The sequence below is a fragment of the Haliotis rufescens genome, unplaced genomic scaffold (genome assembly GCF_023055435.1).
Source record: "Haliotis rufescens isolate VD_foot unplaced genomic scaffold, xgHalRufe1.0.p SCAF_9, whole genome shotgun sequence".
Lineage (NCBI taxonomy): Eukaryota > Metazoa > Mollusca > Gastropoda > Lepetellida > Haliotidae > Haliotis > Haliotis rufescens.
Window position 1 is genome coordinate 18,870,837 of NW_025964383.1, and position 19,791 is coordinate 18,890,627.

Here is a 19,791-nt window from a genome sequence, read left to right on the forward strand (position 1 = left end):
CCCGGTTCGCCCCGATTATGTTTCTAGGTTTGTCAGCACCATACCCGTGCTCGTGGGTTTCACCGAAGTGGTAAACGTCTGAGACCTGCATCACTTCGGGCTTTCCTCCCACTTTAAGCTGACACGCCGTGATATAACTGGAATACTGTTAAAAGCGGCGTTAAACCCAACTCACTCACTCACTGTATCAAAATCCCATCTCGTGAAGAGGAATAATTCACGTACAGCTCGGGGAACATTAATTGTGTCTTTACTTTCCTCGCGAATTCTACACCTAGTCTAGGGTACCTTCTGCTCATAAAGCTTGTACACTGCACGCCTAACCTACCCTTTGCCACCGGTTTTGGTTTTGAGACGACCCCTGCCTTCTTTATTATGTTTAACATACGGTAGACTTGTAGGAAAGAAAGAATACCCTACTCAGACACAGTATACTGACTCCGAGCCGACCAGTCCTTGTGCCCCTTATTCCCGAGCGCCAGACAGGGTAGCAACAAGTACCATCTTTTAACGTCTTTTGGTATGACGCGGCCGGGGATCGAACCCCGGACTTTCCGCTCTCCGGGCGGACCCTCTACCACAAGACCACGGAGGCGGTATTCGTATTTAGAACGGAGTCGAATGCGCATATTTCTACAGTCCCTCAAGGGACTAAACTCTGCACTTGTAGTTTTCTTTCGAATTCTTCTTCTATAAAATTGTAAATGGGACTCATTGTGACTGAAATACTTCAAACCACAGCTAGGTAGATCGGTAGTTACTCCATGTTTCAATAGCAACAGTCTGTAAAAAACATTCTATCTTGTTTTAACGGACAAAAGGCAGTTTTTTAACATTTTCGACAGTACTTTCCTTGTTATTCCGCACAAAGTAGTGTCACGTGGTTTCAAGATTTATTTATATACACCACGTAACCCCATCACCCGTGAATACATACGGCAGCTTTGAAGTGTAATCGCTCGTTTTAGCCAACGAATCAAGCTACGGCCTGGTTTCAGCGAGAGGGAAACCAACCCATGCTTAGACCAATCAGCGCTCAGATAACACCGCACAAACGGCAATGTTGCACGTGCAACATGTGCACATTTTGCGGCCACTGCTCCACACACAGTTTGAATATCGGTAGGATTCGCACACCGGATTTTCTGGTCCATCGATTTCTTAATTGTCTGGCTTGTTTACAAACCGCCGTCGCATCGCAGGGTCAAGCAATAAATATTAACTTTTAAATAGCGAGTGCAACCGGTAGGGCAGGACGTGCTTACCCTTTTCGGGAACACCTGGTGTCATCACTGATTTTTAGTGGTCCGTTCATATAATTTTCACAGCTATTTTGCCCTTTACGACAAATGGAATCTGCTTCGGCGGAAAATCAAGATTAGTCTTGCGTTAAAGCTTTACAGTCATCAATTGACTAAAATATACACGCGTCACTATAACACCGCCTATTTGTATTCACAGGTGATGACGGGTTGTAGTGCATACACACCCGTGAAGTTTGGACGATGTCCTGTCGTAGCCGATGAATCCACCCGAGATCTCGCAATGTGTATACTGGTCTGTATTGTCCTCAGTATTGACATCACAGACAACACGGTGGCCATATTCCCATATCACCACTCGCACAGCGTGATACCCCCGTGTATGTAGGCACGGTCGTTGTTGTATATATCGTTGAGAGCATCATAGAGTCTGTGGTCTTTCTGTCTGATGTTATTCCTGGAGTACCATTCACTGGGGCACAACGCCGAGCCCTGGCAACTGTTCATACCGTCTGGAACATGGGAAACAACATATGATTTAAAAATGGTTATTTTAAATGGAAATATCTAGTGAGGGGCTTAATTATTTTCGAGGTAAATAAATAAATAAATAAATAATTGAAATTTACAAATAAATAAATAGATCAATCAATAAATAATTTATAAATAAATAAATAAATGAACAAACAAACAAACAAACAAATAAATAAATAAATGTGGTACCTTCAGAATCAGGAATGAGAGCATGACACATTTGTGTTTAAGTAAATATGTAATATAAAAAATAGAAAACAAACACATAATGAAAACAAAACTACATCAATGAATTCTGGAAACATTTGTGATTGCTTTCAAGGAACAAAAGGTATTAAGTTCACACAATCATAATGGTATTTGTGATAAATGTTTAAAAATTTAATTGAATGGAATAGCATAAAATCTCTTTTTGTTGGCACATCATATGTTAGGACCATATGTTGCATTGTGTAGAACTGAAAGAACAATCATGGCCAGTGACACAATGGCTGGACGGAATGGCATACAAATGTTTTGTATATCAACAGTGGTAAAGTTATTAATACTTTTTCATAATTAATATTTTCAAAGTAATAGTAACATTGTTGTAATATTATTTTATAATGAACTAGATCAGTGGAGCCTTGCATATATTGTTAAAAATGAAACCCACAACGTTGTGAGTGCGTAGTTTTTATATGACCATGAATCCTACTTCTCTATGAGAGTTACCTCCCTCTTGCTTAGCGTAGTGAGTGAGTGAGTGAGTGAGTTGGGTTTAACGCCGCTTTTAACAGTATTCCAGTTATATCACGGCGTGTCAGCTTAATGTGGGAGGAAAGTCCGAAGTGATGCAGGTCTCAGACGTTTGCCACTGAAACCCACGAGCACGGGTATGGTGCTGACAAACCTAGAAACATAATCGGGGCGAACCGGGATTCGAACCCACAATCATAGGTTTCTGGCGTGCCGAAGGGAGGCAACTCTGCACAGCGAATCGCGTCGCCTTAGACGACTGGGCCACCCGTGCCCCCCTTAGCAAAGTGTGTGTTTATTATTATTCACGAGGTACAAAAGTGCTCATAGCTCGCCACACGGAAAGTGGGTCAATGTTTCCCGCATGTCCCCGTGACAAACTTTGACTCCCTATAAACATTGTGTATCTAACACAAACATTTTTCGTGTAATAATTTACAGTTAGGAATATTTAAAAAAATATTTTCATAATTATTTATTTATTTCGTATGTACACATATGTCATTTATACATGTGCGAGATGAAGATAAGGTTTCTATTAATAGCTTGTTTACATCTTTCCCGCTCTGACTCATCCCCATGTAACTTTCTCAAACCCAAACCAAATAAAGCACGTGCAATAATACAAACATTCAGACCGCCTCCGTGGTCTAGTGGTAGAGCGTCCGCCCGGAGAGCGGAAGGTCTGGGGTTCGATACCCGGCCGCGTCATACCAAAAGACGTTAAAAGATGGTACTTGTTGCTACCCTGTCTGGCGCTCGGCATTAAGGGGCTAAAACAAGGACTGGTCGGCTGGGAGACAGTATACTGTGTCTGAGTGGGGTATTCATGTTAAAACTGCGGCATGGTATCTCAGTGAGCTATCACTATAAATCGGCATCAGTCCGGACTAGTACAAGCAGCCACACACACACGTGCATGCACGTCGCTATATAAGTGCAATGATCTTAGACGCGACGTTAAACCCAATTTCACCTCCCCCCACCTCACAAACATTCAAGTTGCCTTGTACGATGACATGGGCTGCCGTTCGGAATGGCACGAGCGGTTTTTAAACTAATGTATGTTACATCAAATATCAATCGCTGTATAAAATGACTGAAATTTTCACTTAGGCAATTTAACTAACGCCAAAATATTTTAGTCATTTTACAATTATTTTTCCGTCAGATTTACTAAAAGTTATAAAGGAGTCCGAAAGGGCTTAAAACACCACGATACACTAATTATGCTGGGAATAGAAGCTAAAATGTTTGTAAACAATATATTTCGTCTGCTTTTAATCCTATCTTTTTCAATCACCTGGAGATGATAGAGCAAAAACATGTTTGGGATTCGTTGTCATAATATAATAAATCGAAACATAATTGTAAAATGACTCAAGGTGTCACTGCAATGATACAGGATAGTTACATGTTGTGCCTGAGTTGAGTTTGGTGGACTGGAACCAAGAGAGAGTGGCCTGCCTGAAGTAGTCCGTCACTGGGATCTCCTTCCCCCAGACAGACTGGGCGTCCCTGTTGGCATCCTCCAGCTGAAACAGTGAGGTAGCGAGGTAAATAGTATGCCATGTTTGTTTGATTGTTTGTTGTTTAACGCCGCACTCAGCAATATCACAGTTGTATGACGGCGGTCTGTAAATAAGTGTTTAAGTGTTCGCTCGTCATGCCGATTGTGTTTGATGGTTGTTGAGCATGAATCAAACAAGAGATGGTTATTGGATGGTGATGTCAGTGAGTGAGTATGGTTTTACGCCGCATTTAGCAATATTCCAGCAATATCAAGGCGGTGGGCACCAGAAATGAGCTTCACACATTGTACCCATCTCGGGATTCGAACCCGGGTCTTCGGTGTGACGAGCGAACGCTTTAACCACTAGGCTACCCGACCGCCCCGGATGGGGATGTATTTCATAGGGGTATTATAGTTGTGTTTTGGACCTTAAATTGGTGATTCGGCGACATTTACATCCTTGCAAAGTTTGTAATTTGTTGATCAAATCCAATTTTCAAGGGTATGCTTTATTTTGCCCGACAGAGTATATAACAATGGGATGCCACTCTATACACATGTTATCCACTTTTCTGTTAATATTATACTTCATAGAACATTTCCGTCACATGTTTAATACCAAAATACACGTATTACAGTGTACATAACATTTACAATTACACACATGACAGGTAGGCCAGTCGTATTATGTTTTTGGCAACCATTTTTGTCGTACCCATACCGAAGTGGTACACGGGTAGGACCTGCATCACTTGGTGGATGCCACAGAACAGCTGTACGCAGCAGAGGGACAGCAGCTGATGCAGGAGAGAGATGTAAGCACCTCTACCACACATCTTCCTACAGCTTTCTAGTTTATGAAAGTCATGGCATTACATTCAAACTGCTCTATTTTGTGAACATCGTCATGTTCATCCGCGGGGGCGTCTAAGGCGCCGCGATTCGCTGTGCATAGTTGCGTCCCTTGGACACGCCAGAAACCTATGATAGTGGGTTCGAATCCGATTATGTTTCTAGGTTTGTCAGCACCATACCCGTGCACGTGGGTTTCACCGAAGTGGTAAACGTCAAAGAGCTGCATCACTTCGGGCTTTCCTCACACATCAAGCTGACGCGCCGTGATATAACTGGAATACTGCCTAAAGCAGCGCTAAACCCAACTCACTCACTCACTCAGATTAGTCTGTATCATAAATGGCAACATTATTTGTATTTACCTTGAGTTTCTGAGTCTCCGTGAGGCCATACTTGTACAGGGCTCTACTGAATTCTGCCACGAGGAGGTTCTCAAACTGATTGGGATTCGAACTCGAGCATGCGACATTTTGAGCTGGAACAACGACCAAGCGGCCACCGTAGGCGATCTCATATGCGACAGGGAGGCCGCGGTCGGAGCAGGTGAGGCTGCAGTTGCCGGTGCAGACGTCTGGAACAGAAGGTAGGCATTGTTGTTCATAGAAATACAGGAGGTCCCATGTGGACATATATGAGGTTGACATTTCTGGTGTCCCGCCGTGATATTGCTGGAATATTGCTTAAAGCCGCGTAAAACCATACTCACTCACTCACATATTGGTTGGTGGGGTGAAATTGGGTTCAACATCGCGTCCAAGATTATTACACTTACATAGCGACGTGCTTGTCCGGACTAAAACGGTTTTATTTTATTTTTCTTGCCCACTGACATGGATGCTCGACTCAGACACAATATATTACTATATTTCAAGTCAACCAGTCCTTGTTTTATCCCGTTAATGTCGACCACAAGGCAGGGTAACGACAAGTACCATCTTTGAGCGTCTTTTGATATAACCTGTCCGGGGATCGAACCACCAACCAACAGCTCATCGGGAAGACGCACCATCTACTACACCATGGAGGCGGTCCTTAAGCCTGAAGAATATGTCATGTCTGGATATCCTGAGAGAAGGTCCATCCTTCTGCATGAGGTGGGGTGAGGGGTAATGGGGTTTACGTCGCGTCCAAGATTATTGCACTTATATAGCGACGTGCATGCACGTGTGTGCTGCTTGTACTAGTCCGGAGTGATGCCGATTTATAGTGCTAGCCCACTGAGATACCATGCCACAGTTTAAAATGAATACCCAACTCAGACACAGTATACTGACTTAAAGCCGACCAGTCCTTGTTTTACCCCTTTAATGCCGAGCGCTAGACAGGGTAACAACAAGTACCATCTTTTAACGTCTTTTGGTATGACGCGGCCGGGGATCGAACCCCGGACCTTCCGGGCTCTCTGGGCGGACGCTCTACCACTAGACGACGGAGGCGGTCCCCTTCTGCACGTGTAATGAAGGTCCCAGCTTGTCGTTAGAGCCGACTTAACATATGAGGATTGGGTGGTCAAGATGTCTGACTTGACTATTTGTCATTTTGCTCCGTTATTTTCGATCGACTTGGCTGCTTGCGTCACTTCCTGCCCTACTCGAATGGATCGCTATTCATTCTTTCACATGTCTGCCAAACTTGATGATTTGCAGTTTGTCGTGACAATGCTTGAAACGTGCCAACTGCGGCATTAAACAACATTCACTTACTTCTACAGTTTGGAGCCGGCGTGTACTCGGGGAAGACGGAGGGGTCCTCGGTGCGACGGTAGTAGATTCCCACAGCAACGTTGGCAGCAACGCGCCGGAACAACGTGGGCGACATGAACGACACAATCAGATGAGTGAGACGAGCTGCCTGAAAACAAAAGGGACGAAACACTTTCCATGGGCATAAGAAATCTCTGCAAAATGCACATTGTATTTGGTTGGTTTGTTGTTTTACGCCGCACTCAGCAATATTACAGCTGTATGACGGCGGTCTGTAAATAATCGAGCCTGGACCCGACAATTCATTGATTGATATTATGAGCATCGATCCACGCAATTTCAACCAAGTCAGCGAGCCTGACCATCCGATCCCGTTAGTCGCCTCTTACCACAAGCATAGTCGCCTTGTATGGCAAGCATGGGTTGCTGAAGACCTATTTTAACCCGGATCTTCACAGGTCGCACATTGTACGATTCCGACTATATCATGAGTATGTGGAAATGAATCACTATAAAATAGAAATGATACCGGGTGTTCGCGAAAAGATAAGAGTATCCTGCCCCAGCGGTGGCACCCATCACAAACACATGCAAAGGCAAGTCAACTGTTCACTTGCAAAGCACACTTCGTCCAAGTAGAATTGAATCAGACAGCATTATGTCACTGGTTCGTCAATTTGGAAATATCTCCACATGTCTACCATAAAACGTTGTGAAAGTTTTACTAAGACCTTGAATGTTGTGGAACAAGATTTGAGCAACCATTCGCATGACGCTCTTTGAAATCTTCGCGGAAAAGGGCATGCTTGGTTGTAGATCAAAAGTTATGAACATACCACGTCACACCAAGCAGCATTTATAGCTACATCTGTATAATTAATGTACATAACATCTATATATACTTGAAGATCAGGGGTAAAATAGGTCTTCAGCAGCCCATGCTTGCCGTAAGGACGACTATGCTTGTCGCAAGAGGCGACTAACGGGATCGGGTGGTCAGGCTCGCTGACTTGGTTGATGCATGTCATCGTATTCCAGTTGTGTAGATCGATGCTTATGATGTCAATCACTGGATTGTCTGGTCCAGACCAAACAAACCAAAGAGCCCATGGCCTATTACATGATGACTAAACACTACTGTATCGCATTATCACACGCATCGTCATACATTGAATTTTCATTGGTCAAAGTATTTACAAGTGGTGAATTTAGCTTTACGCGTAAAACAACAGTTACGACATTTGCGCGCAAGATAATAAAAAAACATCTTTACGCGTAAAATAGCTACAAGTGCGTTAAGCGCAAGCCTCCATGTCTGGATTTCTTATTTTTTAAAAGTCTTTACGCGTAATGAATTTCCATTCTACTATGACTGAATATAACGCGAACTCTTTCACGGTATGACATCGATGAACGGCAGATTTGAATTACTTAAAGCTGGGACGAGTCCAAATTTACTACCCGCGTACTCGCCCCCTATTACCCGACCCTACCCTGGTACCAACTGTAAATCTCAAGAGATAGGTAAAACATGTCCGATTGGGAATAGTTTGACCGTACTCCAGTCAAAATAAATTTAGATACACGTATAAACCGATCTGGTCATGCACACACTGAAGTTGACATATAAATTCAGAAGGAATGTGTGCAAAGTCAGAAAGAAATGTGAACATTTATCACTTATAGTGTAACCATAGAGTTCTAGATATTTTTCGCCATTAAACAATATGATCACGTCACTAACCACGGGTCCGGGTCGTCCTGTGGGTACCCGGGCCTTACTCAGTACCCACCCGACCCGGGTACCCGAGTTACCCACCCCAGCCCTAAACCACTCCCTCTATTTTGAACGCATTACAAAGAACACAAGAGCAAGAGAACATTTCATAGTTTTAGCCGAAAAATAGCAGCGTATACGAAGTAAATTGTTTACACTAGATGTTCATATGCGTAATCCACCACCACGCCCATATCTATACACACACCACTGGTAATACCGATAATTCTCTGTATTGTTTGATGCGATAAATTCAACAATGCTTTTGTTTTGATAATATTACAATCAAATTACATTTTTGACAAGTATTCTTTATTTGGATAGTTCCTATGATTTTCACTGCACTCATTTAACCTTTCTTTTTTATCTTGATTAGCCTGAACATGCAAAGAAGGAATACTGGTTTTTTGATACTAGAGACGGGGCCAAGCTTACAAGTTGGCATAGAATATCTCTGGCTCGTGAGGGTAATTTGACTGGACGGCTATTTATAGCGTCGTGCTGACCGACTATGGCTGGTGGATAGGAACTGGGTATCATAATAGAAGGGTGATATAATACCCTGGATTATCGAGGATGAGAGAGGCTGACGTGGTCCTACCTTCTCCAACACCGCATCACTGACGTGTTCCGTCCCCCTTACTTCAATACTAGGGGAGCTGGTGTTCACGCTGTGGTAACCACATTGCGTCACCCAGAAATATTTGAACCCCGATACGGCGTCGGTGACAACTTGTTCCCCGAGAGACGGCGTCGTCAGTCTACATGTGTCCAGGCTGTTGACAGACTGCCCTGATACTGTCTTGGCTGCTAGCGAGAAGACTGAAGACAACAACAAAGATAACATACATATAAATGAGTGAGTGAGTTGAGTTTGACGCCGATTTTAACAGTATTCCTTGAATATCATGGCACCAGGGCCCACTTGCACAAAGGGTTCTTAGCGCTAAGATGATCGTAAGCACCATACTTTAACATAGTATAGGCTTACAATAGTCGTAGCACTAAGATCGCTTTGTGCAAGGGGGCCCTGGTGCCGTGATATTCCATGAGCGAACGCTTTAACCACTCGGCTACTCCACGCACTGTCCCTATCCATATAGAGAATCTCACCGCGTGTCTTTTGATATCAAATATATCAACGAGTGTTTTATTTATCATCCAACCTCATTCTTTCAACTTTTTTTCAGTTTGTAGACAGTAATAAGCAGCGTCTCTAGTGTAAAATGTTCTGCTTACAGCTTCAGCAGCAGAGCCATAAATATAGATATAGAATACTTTACAAGCTCCCGTGTAATACCAATTGCTTTCGCTCGTCAGATACCACAACTATTCACTCGTTTCATAAAATTGGTTTTACATGGGAGCGAGTTTAGTATTTTATTTATTACTTGCTATTTATAACGTTTTTAGAATTATACTGTTGAGTATGAATAGGCCGACATCTACACGATCCATGGCATAGTCCAATTGAGTTTAACAGAATAATACTTCACACACGTCAAAAGTTGAAACGTATGAATCTAATACCATACAACGATCCACCTTTAGAATTCACAAAATTATCGTAGGGCTAAGAATATCGCAACTCACATACTTTAACTTAGACTAACGACTGTCGTTGCGCTACAATACGATCGCCTTGTGGAACGGGTCTTGCATCTCAAAGTTTACAATAACGTCACAATACCCGATGACGTAATTGGTGGAATTTTGTTGCAAGATCCATCGGCGAAACAGTGCCATGTGACGTCAGCCTAGCAACAAGGTTGCTGGGGTCATCGAGTGTGCATAAGCTCCTCTCAGTGATCTATCAACTCCACACACAATGTCGTTGAATAAGCCAAGGGATGTTGAGAGCTTTCAATATTTGTTCGTGAAACGTGTTCCGAGAGTACAAAAGCACGCGTTTTGGTATTACACAATGTGTAATACAGCTGTATGTTTATTAAACGGGTGATCTATTCACGGGCAAGTAATAAGAGATGTTATTTGATTGTCACGTCATGGTAACAATGACGTCGCAATGGTCTGCAAAGCATTGTGATGCAATTTCATTGCAGCGATATCTATAATGTAGATATCAATTAATCTCACCCAAAGGAAAAAATCTACTATGGGATCGATTTTTTTATCATAAACATAAGTTTATATAAACACGACCAGTTAATACAAGAAATTGTTATTCAGTGGCCCCTAAAACAAAGCAGTCTTAGCTCAACACCTATTGTTAGTCTATCTTAAGTACAGGGCGCCAGTTGCACAAAGCAGTTTTAGCTCAACACCTATTGTAAGTCTATCTTAAGTACAGGGCGCCAGTTGCACAAAGCAGTTTTAGCTCAACACCTATTGTAAGTCTGTCTTAGATACAGGGTTACATAGGTATTTGTAGCAAGCCTATAATAAAATGTTAAAATTCAATGTATCACATTTATATGGTTCTGTTAGATAACATCACCAGAACCATCTTCCCCAGGCCAGAGTGTCCACTAGCCTATACCAAAGCCTAGTTACTTAAGACGCCTGCCTCGGGGATGCACATGCAAAAACTTATATATTGTTGAAATATTATAAATAATATTACATTTTCAGCAATTCCCAGGCGGCCAGGTAGCCTAGTGTTTAAAGTGTTTGCTCATCCCGCCGAAAATCCGGGTTCGATTCCCGATATAGGTGCAATGTGCGAAGCCCATTTCTGGTGTCCCCCGCCGTGATATTGCTGGAATATTGCTAAAAGCGGCGTAAAATCAAACCCACACACGCCAGCAACCCTAGCGTTAAGATCGCTTTGTGCAAGTGGGCCCTGATCCTAATGCGACTGTATGGCTAGACGAGTGAAAAGTCATTGTCTGCTTCTTGGTCAACATTGCGATGCTAAACAATCAATTGTAAATATTGCACTTTCTCTGTGAGTGTACTAACATCAGTTTCATTTCCTGTAACAATCAAATAACACCATGGGGCAAAATAGTATTCGACTAACATTATTGGTCTTGTTGTACATCAATAATATATAGATGGTTTGCATGTCCCGTATTCTTTTTTTATGAAGGACCATACATCCTTCTTTTGATATCATTAACTGCGGGGGCGGTCGGGTAGCCTAGTGGTTAAAGCGTTCGCTCGTCACGCCGAAGACCCTGGTTCGATTCCCGACATGGGTACAATGTGTGAAGTCCATTTCTGGTGTCCCGCTCCGTGATATTGCTGGAATATTGCAAAAAGCGGCGTTAAACCATACTCACTCACTCATTAACTGCGAGAAATGTCCACACCGGAACCCGCCCTCACCCACTCCCAACACACAGAGGAAAGAATATTTAAAGGTCGTTCCCCGCTGACACGCAGTGATATTGTTGAAATACTGTTCACAGTGGCCTAAAGCTACGGAAGCGTAGTAGGGCCACGGTGAATTTTTCTTTGTCTAAGTATCTCCTACCTAGGACTTATTATCTCCCACGTAGGACTTACTATCTCCTGCGTAGGACTTATTATATCGTGAGTAGGACTTACTATCTCCTGAGTAGGACTTACTTTCTCCTACGTAGGACTTACTATCTCCTATGTAGGACTTACTATCTCCTACGTAGGACTTACTTCTCCTACGAAGGACTTACTATCTTCTACGTAGGACTTACTATTTCCTACGTAGGACTTATTATCTCCTACATAGGACTTAGTATGGACTAGAATAACTATCTCCTACGTAGGACTTCATGAGGAGATAGAAAGTCCTACGTAGGAGATAGTAAGTCCTACGTAGAAGATACTAAGTCGTACGAAGGAGACAGTGATTCTAGGCCATACTAAGTCCTACGTAAGAGATAGTAAGTCCTACGTAGGAGATAGTAAGTCCTACGTAGGAGATAACAAGTCCTACGTAGGAGATACTTAGACAAAAAACATTTTCACCGTGGCCCTACTACGCTTCCGTATAAAGCCAACTCACTCACGAACTCACTAATTTCGCAAGGGGAAGTATGTTCTCATTCGCCCGATATCTCTGAATAGCCTGACCTTGTTATGAGGATGTATGTCCCCGTGACAAAAAACGTAGCGCATTGTACATGCAGATTCAATGTTATCTTCAGGCATACACTGACGATACGGCTCAAACTGTTTTTCCTGTTGTGACGAATTCAGATCAGATACTCATTCGTGCAGTTGAGTTGAGTTCCTGGTCATAATAGTAATGATATTGGCATGTTCCCGGTTTGATTTGAGGTTAAATGTCTCAGAAAAAAAGACTTGAATAATAGTTTCAACAATAATACAAGCCATACTCCTGGTAGGAGCCTGGAGGGTTCAGACTGATGGCTTGACTGGCGTGTGTAGAGAACCAGTGGAGACACTTGTGTTGTTTATTAAAGTAGATATATGTTTATTGTACGCATATACTTCTGTTTTGGACCCGTGAAGATTCCGGGGTAGAATAGGTCTTCAGCAACCCATGCTTGCCGTTAAAGGCGACTATGCTTGTCGTAAGAAGCGACTAACGGGATCGGGTGGTCAGGCTCGCTGACTTGGTTGATGCATGTCATCGATCCCAATTGCGTGGATCGATGTTCGTGATATTAATCACCGGATTCTCTGGTCCAGACTCGATTATTTACAGACTACCGTCATATAGCTGGAATATTGCTGAGTGCGGCTTATGTGTTGTGTTGTGTGTCACTTTCATATTGTTTATTTTTGTGGATTATTTAAATGTCACACTTGTATTATACACTGCCGGACAAAAGAAAGTATACACTGTTTGATGGTGGCTAAAAATGAAACAAACAAGAAATGGTTATTAAATGGGGGTGTATTTGAAACAGGCATCATTGTGTGTTTTGGACGTTGAGAGGGGCGGTCGGGTAGCCTAGTGGTTAAAGCGTTGGCTCGTCACGCCGAAGACCCGGGTTCGATTCCCGGCATGGGGACAATGTGTGAAGCCCATATCTGGTGTCCCCCGCCGTGATATTGCTGGAATATTGCTAAAAGCGGCGTAAAACCATACTCACTCACTCACTTGGACGTTGAGGTAGCAGTGCTTCGACGACTGACACCAGCCTAGTGTCGTTTTGATAACGTTTGTAATGTGGTGAAATCAATTTTTAAGTGGATGTTTTATTCTGCCTGGGAGGTCATACAATATGTCTATAATACTTGCCTGCAGATATCACGGCGATCATGGTGTAACATTGCAGCTGCATGCTGGGAGAATCTTCAAAGAAAGAAAGCATTTGTATATTTTCAGCATCAGTCGTATCGAATAGCATACCTATAAACAATTCAACTTTCTGCACCACGACAATAGTATTAGCAGGAGTGTTGGTTCTGTAATGTCAATACAGGGATCCTTGGGGGTAGGAGCTTACCACACATTTATATGGAAAAATCATATTCAAGATAACAGTAAATGTATTACAATAACTAATATGGTATAGAATGTTTTCATAAAAAATACGACTACCAAACAAAAATTACTTCGTGAATTATTTGCATTCATTATCATTTTCATGCTGGCCTGTCAACCAAAATATATCCCTTCTCCGAACAGTTGTATCCGAGAGTGGTGTTTTCCTCCAGTCCTTCATCCTTGGTTCTCGTGGCCAAGAAAACAGACACCTCTAGAGATGTGCACGCACCTGCTGTGAACGTACTACCTAGCTGGTCAGGGGGAGGTAACTCCTGGCAGGACTAGCACGATGTCGCCTCTTTTATATACTACTACTACAAGTTCTTCTACTACTGCTGCTACACTTCTGCTGCTGCTACTACTATTAGTACAACTACTACGACTACTACTACGACTGACCAGTGAAGATCAGGGGTAGAATAGGTCTTCAGCAACCCACGCTTGCCGTATAAGGCGACTATGCTTGTCGTAAGAGGCGATTAACGGGATCGGGTGGTCAGGCTCGCTGACATGGTTGATGCATCTCATCGTATCCCAATTGCGTGCATCGATGCTCATGATGTCAATCACTAGGTTGTCTGGTCCAGACTCGATTATTTACAGACCGTCGTCATATAGTTGGAATATTGCTGAGTGCGGCGTTAAATAACAAACCAACTAACTACTTCTATTATTATTATTACTACTACTACTACTACTACTACTACTACTACTACTTCTACTACTACTGATACTACTACTACTACTACTACTACTCCTTATACTACTACTACTACTACTTCCCACAAGTGTGGGTTCGAATCCCAGACGGGACTCAACCCAAAAAAGTACGAGAATCTGTACTTTACTAAGAAAGTGTTATCCCAAATATAACATTTGTTACATTTGACCACTTTCTAAATGGCCTTGTGTATTCATACTACTACTACTACTACTACCACTACTACTACCACTACTACTCCTACATATAGTATCTGCTTGACAACTAACCCACTAGTTCGGTGTACAGCCAAGTAAGGGTCGCGTTTGCATTTCGGATTCCCAGAGCTCGTTAGGCTGTAAACCATGACTATTGAAGCAATAACACACCCACAAAGCTATACCGTTGACAACACAGAATCGTCGTTGACAGTCCTCCCAGATTATTTACAGCCGAATGTCAATGTGTCTTCAGAATGCTGACATTAAACAAACTGCGAAATAAAATCCACACTATATCGTAATGTAATAAGTTTTGTCAAAATGATATATAAATGAAAACTTACGGAGTATGTCAATATTCGCGCAGGAAGTGAGTGTTTCACCTTGTCGACCAGCCTGTGTACCACCCACATTCCAGCACTGATAACAATTGTTGGAAAACCTGTTCTGGCGAGGATTGTGTGTCTATATCGTATCGTCCGTCCCTAGTAGGTGAGGTGGTGAAATGGGGTTTAACGTCGCGTCCAAGATTATTGCAATTATATATAGCGACGTGCATGCACGTGTGTGAGTTTGTGTGGCTGCTTGTACTAGGCCGGACTGATGCCGATTTATAGTGCTAGCTCACTGAGATACCATGCCGCAGTTTAACATGAATACCCCACTCAGACACAGTATACTGACTCCGAGCCGACCAGTCCTTGTTTTAGCCCCTTAATGCCGAGCGCTAGACAGGGTAACAACAAGTACCATCTTTTAACGTCTTTTGGTATGACGCGGCCGGGGATCGAACTCCAGACTTTCCGCTCTCCGGGCGGACGCTCTACCTCTATACCACGGAGGCGGTCCCGCCCTTTGTAAATCACACATGATTTAGATGTGTAATATATGAAAGTAAGCTTGTCTTTTGAGGGGCCATTTTTATAACGCCTTGCTATAATGAAACAGGTGAACGCTTTATGCAGATCCCATGACCTCAGTAGTTATATACATTAATGCAAGTGAGGGAGTTTAACGCCGCTTTTAACAGTATTCCAGTTATATCACGGCGTGTCAGCTTAATGTGGGAGGAAAGCCCGAAGTGATGCAGGCATCAGACGTTTACCACTTCGCTGAAACCCACGAGCACGGGTATGGGGCTGACAAACCTAGAAACATAATCGGGGCGAACCGGGATTCGAACCAACAATCATAGGTTTCTGGCGTGCCCAAGGGACGCAACTCTGGACAGCGAATCGCGGCGCCTAAGACGACTGCCCCTGCCTTCATAACGCATAAATATCAACTTTCGTGTAAATGTATACACTGAACCCTGTTAGTGCGGACCCTGTTGGTTCCGCACTATACAGTCTTACTGGGATAATCATGCGTACTGGGTCCCCTTCACAAATCGTTCTTAGTACAACGACTAGCGTTTCTCCTCTACATTAACACAGACTTATGGCAGTCATAGTACCTTCACTTTGTGTTTGTTTGTTTGTTTGTTTGTTTGTTTAACGCTGCACTCAGCAATATTTATCTATATCACCTCGGTTTGTAAATAATCAAGGCTGGTCCAGACAATCCCGTGATTGACATCATGAGCATCAATCTACGCAATTGGGAAACGATGACAAGCATCAACCAAGTCAGCGAGCCTGACCACCCGATCCCGTTAGTCGCCTCTGACGACAAGCATAGTCGTCTCTTACGACAAGCATTGGTTGCTGAAGACCTATTCTACTTTGTGAAAAGGGTCCCAGTACTTAATTTGTTATTCCGTTTGATGTCACTGAGAACAATCAATATCATGTCACTAGTTATATAGATACAGTGACAGGGTCGAGTTAAATATGAATGGAAGTACATGTATATCAGCATATGTTGTTTTCAATATGAGTGTTTCACTTCACCAGCAATGTTTTCATTACTAAGGTGTTCAAGTTCAGTTCAAGGTTAGTTGGTTGGTTAGTTGTTTAACGCCGCACTCAGCAATATTCCAACTATATGACGGCGGTCTGTAAATAATGGAGTCTGGACCAGACAATCAAGTGATTGACATCATGAGCACCAATCTACGCAATTGGGAAACGATGACATGCATCCACCAAGTCAGCGAGCCCGACCACCCGATCCCGTTAGTCGCCTTTTACGACAAGCATAGTCACCTTTTACGGCAAGCATGGGTTGCTGAAGACCTATTCTACCCCGGAGTCTTCACGGGTCAAACAGTTCAAGGTATGCATTTATGAATCAATATAGGTAAAAGCAATACTTACATCCGCTGCCTGTGTGTAGTGAGGTCGGTGTGATGCCTGGCTCACCGTGCCGCACCCCCGGGCGCCGCGCGGGTCTTGACTTCAGTGTTTCCCAGGTGAGAGAGTTCAACATTTACCTGCACCTTTAAACCACGTAAGTGCCTCACTCACCAAGCGGCGTTATGCGTTGCTATGGTGATGCACGCAGGACTGTCGATAACGACGTACTGTTCACACAGTTGGTCTGCGTCATAATAATTTCATAAAGTTGCGTTCGGGCGATTGTTTTTTGTTTGTGTTGTGAATCTGCAATCTTCCATTACGTTACCACTGACATGGGATTTTCGCAAACACGCCTGTCGATATTCCGTTTTACTGATGCCGATTTATAGTGCTAGTTCACTGAGATACCATGCCGCAGTTTAACATGAATACCCCACTCAGACACAGTATACTGACTCCGAACCGACCAGTCCTTGTTTAACCCCTTAATGCCGAGCGCCAGACAGGGTAACAACAAGTACCATCTTTTAACGTCTTTTGGTATGACGCGGCCGGGGATCGAACCCCGGACCTTCCGGGGCATCTAAATGGGTGGTCATGTTTGGTTACATGGCTGATTGCATGTCTTCTTACACCGACGACGTGAATTGTTGCTCATAATATCAATCACTGGACACGATTATTTACAGACCGCCGTCATAAAGTTAAACTGTTGCTGATTGCGGCGTTAAACATCAAACAAACAACAAACAAAATACATAAATACGGTTATAACGAACTCAAAGGGACCACTAATTTTAGTTCGTTATAACCGTTGTTCGTTATAAGCATATATACAGCATAACTACAGCAAATTTTAGGGAGCTAAAAGTTAGTTCGTTATATCCGTCAGTTCGTTATAAGCGTGTTCGTTATAACCGTAGTTTACTGTAGATTCTAGTTGTTATTGTTTGCTTGTACAACATGTTGTTTGTGTAGCTGATTCCAAACCTTGATCGTTTTCGTAAATATTCTGATTTTAATAAGATTGTTCACATGATGTCAATGGTGTAAAAAACAAACAGTTCCTGTGTCGTGTTGAACACATCGCCAAAACACACCCAAAGCGTCTCCATCCTCTAAGTCGTGTAACCGGTTCTCCGCTTGATATAATTTTGACATCGATTTGCGATACATCCACACAAACATAACACCAGCACTGAGAGTAAAAGTCAATACTATTGATAATTAGTGATTTATATTGCAACAAGACGTTCATTTTTGGCCCAGCAGCAAACAGAGCAATTGCTAAATTCGATTCAAACACAAACATGTTTGCACGCACACAGAATCAGACACATTCAATGATGCTGTTCAGTGCTTATATATGGGGACATTTACTGGAGTCAATGTATTGCTTTCTTCAGTTACATTTAATGTAATGAATAATTCATGGTAGCCCCTGGTGGCTGCACCTACCAAACCCTTCGTAATTGTTAACGTTTTAATAATCTGCATAAACCACTGAGGCAATCATTGGCAGGTTGTGAGAAAGACTTAAACACGATCTCAGAGATCTGATTTTAATGAGATTAACACGACTTCATCTTGTGTTATAAACTCTCCACCACTAGGGTGGCCATGGAGTGAGTGAGTGAGTATGGTTTTACGCCGCTTTTAGCAATATTCCAGCAATATCACGGCGGGGGACACCAGAAATGGGCTTCACACATTGTACCCATCTCGGGATTCGAACCCGGGTCTTCGGCGTGACGAGCGAACGCTTTAACCACTAGGCTACCCGACCGCCCGGGTGGCCATGGAAACGTTTTCGACAGGTTTTGAGTATAACACATTTTTCGAATTAAACTAACGGCCAAAGGAACGTGTACAACTTGAAAATTTGATCTGACTAAAACGTTACAATCGTTATGAAATTGTTACTAGGCTGAAAACAGTCGCCGAAAACACTACACACCAAGGGTTTAAAACACAACTACGTATCTTATACATCACCATCGAATAACCATTTTTTGGTTGTTTTATTTTAGCCACCCTCAAACATGGGTGTATACTTTCTTTTGCCTAGCAGTGTATTACACATCTTTTAAAAGAGGAAACGGAATAAGGAAACAGGAAATTGCAGGAAAGGCTCCTGAAACACAAACATGAGACACAGAAAAGCGTTAATCGAAACGCCAAAAATATAATGAGAATCACGAAAAATGAAATGAAAACTCAAAATATGTGGAAAATCTCTCGCCGCAGTGGCAATATATTAGGCGCGTGGAAATAGTTCGGTTTTCTGTATATTTTGATTTTTTTTGGGTTATTTTCTGTGATTCTCATTTGCCTTTTAAAAGTTTCAGTGAACACTTCTGTGTATCATGTTTGGTTTTCAAGAGATTGTGTATTCAGTGTGTTCTTGCTATATATTTGTTGTTTATTTCCCTGTACGGAATTTTGAGATATACAGTACTTTTGTAGTTTTGAAGTATATGTCCGAGTATTTGCTGAAGAAAAATCTAAACAGGTGTAGCATTCCAAAAGAACGTCTAATAAACATGTGGGAGGAAAGCCCGAAGTGATGCAGGTCTCAGACGTTTACCACTTCGGTGAAACCCACGAGCACGGGTATGGTGCTGACAAACCTAGAAACATAATTGGGGCGAATCGGGATTCGAAACCACAATCATAGGTTTCGGGCCCAATGGAAGCCACTCTGCACAGCGAATCGCGGCGCCTCAGACGACTGGGCCACCTGTGTCCCCAGATATTTTGGAGGCAATACAGGCACATCACGCATTGTTCCCCAGTTCAATGTAATACTAATATTTAAGTGCCATGTCACTTGAAGGAAGAGAT

General features: G+C 42.7%; 1 protein-coding gene across 2 annotated transcripts; it reads right to left on the reverse strand.

Annotated features, from left to right (window-relative positions):
* Nucleotides 1-891: 891 nt before the first annotated feature.
* Nucleotides 892-17,182, reverse strand: LOC124145969. 2 transcript variants are annotated; one of them, XM_046515969.2, is made up of 7 exons: nucleotides 16,966-17,182; nucleotides 13,538-13,591; nucleotides 8,984-9,204; nucleotides 6,606-6,753; nucleotides 5,265-5,473; nucleotides 3,949-4,069; nucleotides 892-1,774 (listed from the first exon to the last, which is right to left on the reverse strand). In XM_046515969.2, exons 1-7 carry the CDS (start codon nucleotides 17,075-17,077, stop codon nucleotides 1,614-1,616), a joined length of 1,026 nt encoding a protein of 341 aa, XP_046371925.2. In that variant the 5' UTR covers nucleotides 17,078-17,182; the 3' UTR covers nucleotides 892-1,613. The 2 variants fall into 2 exon arrangements, with proteins under 2 accessions (XP_046371925.2, XP_046371926.2); XM_046515970.2 differs by lacking the exon at nucleotides 16,966-17,182 and adding an exon at nucleotides 15,052-15,168.
* Between the last annotated feature and the right edge of the window lie 2,609 nt (nucleotides 17,183-19,791).

What these genes read in the sequence shown, in the direction of transcription:
- LOC124145969 (XM_046515969.2), bottom strand. Translation starts at nt 17,077, where the DNA reads ATGTTGAACTCTCTCACCTGGGAAACACTGAAGTCAAGACCCGCGCGG. An exon ending in GATCGCCGTGATATCTGCAG is followed by an intron (nt 9,205 to 13,537) that starts GCAAGTATTATA and finishes TGTTGTCTTCAG; the next exon opens with TCTTCTCGCTAGCAGCCAAG. An exon ending in ACTCAACTCAGGCACAACAT is followed by an intron (nt 1,775 to 3,948) that starts GTAACTATCCTG and finishes CCCATGTTCCAG; the next exon opens with ACGGTATGAACAGTTGCCAG.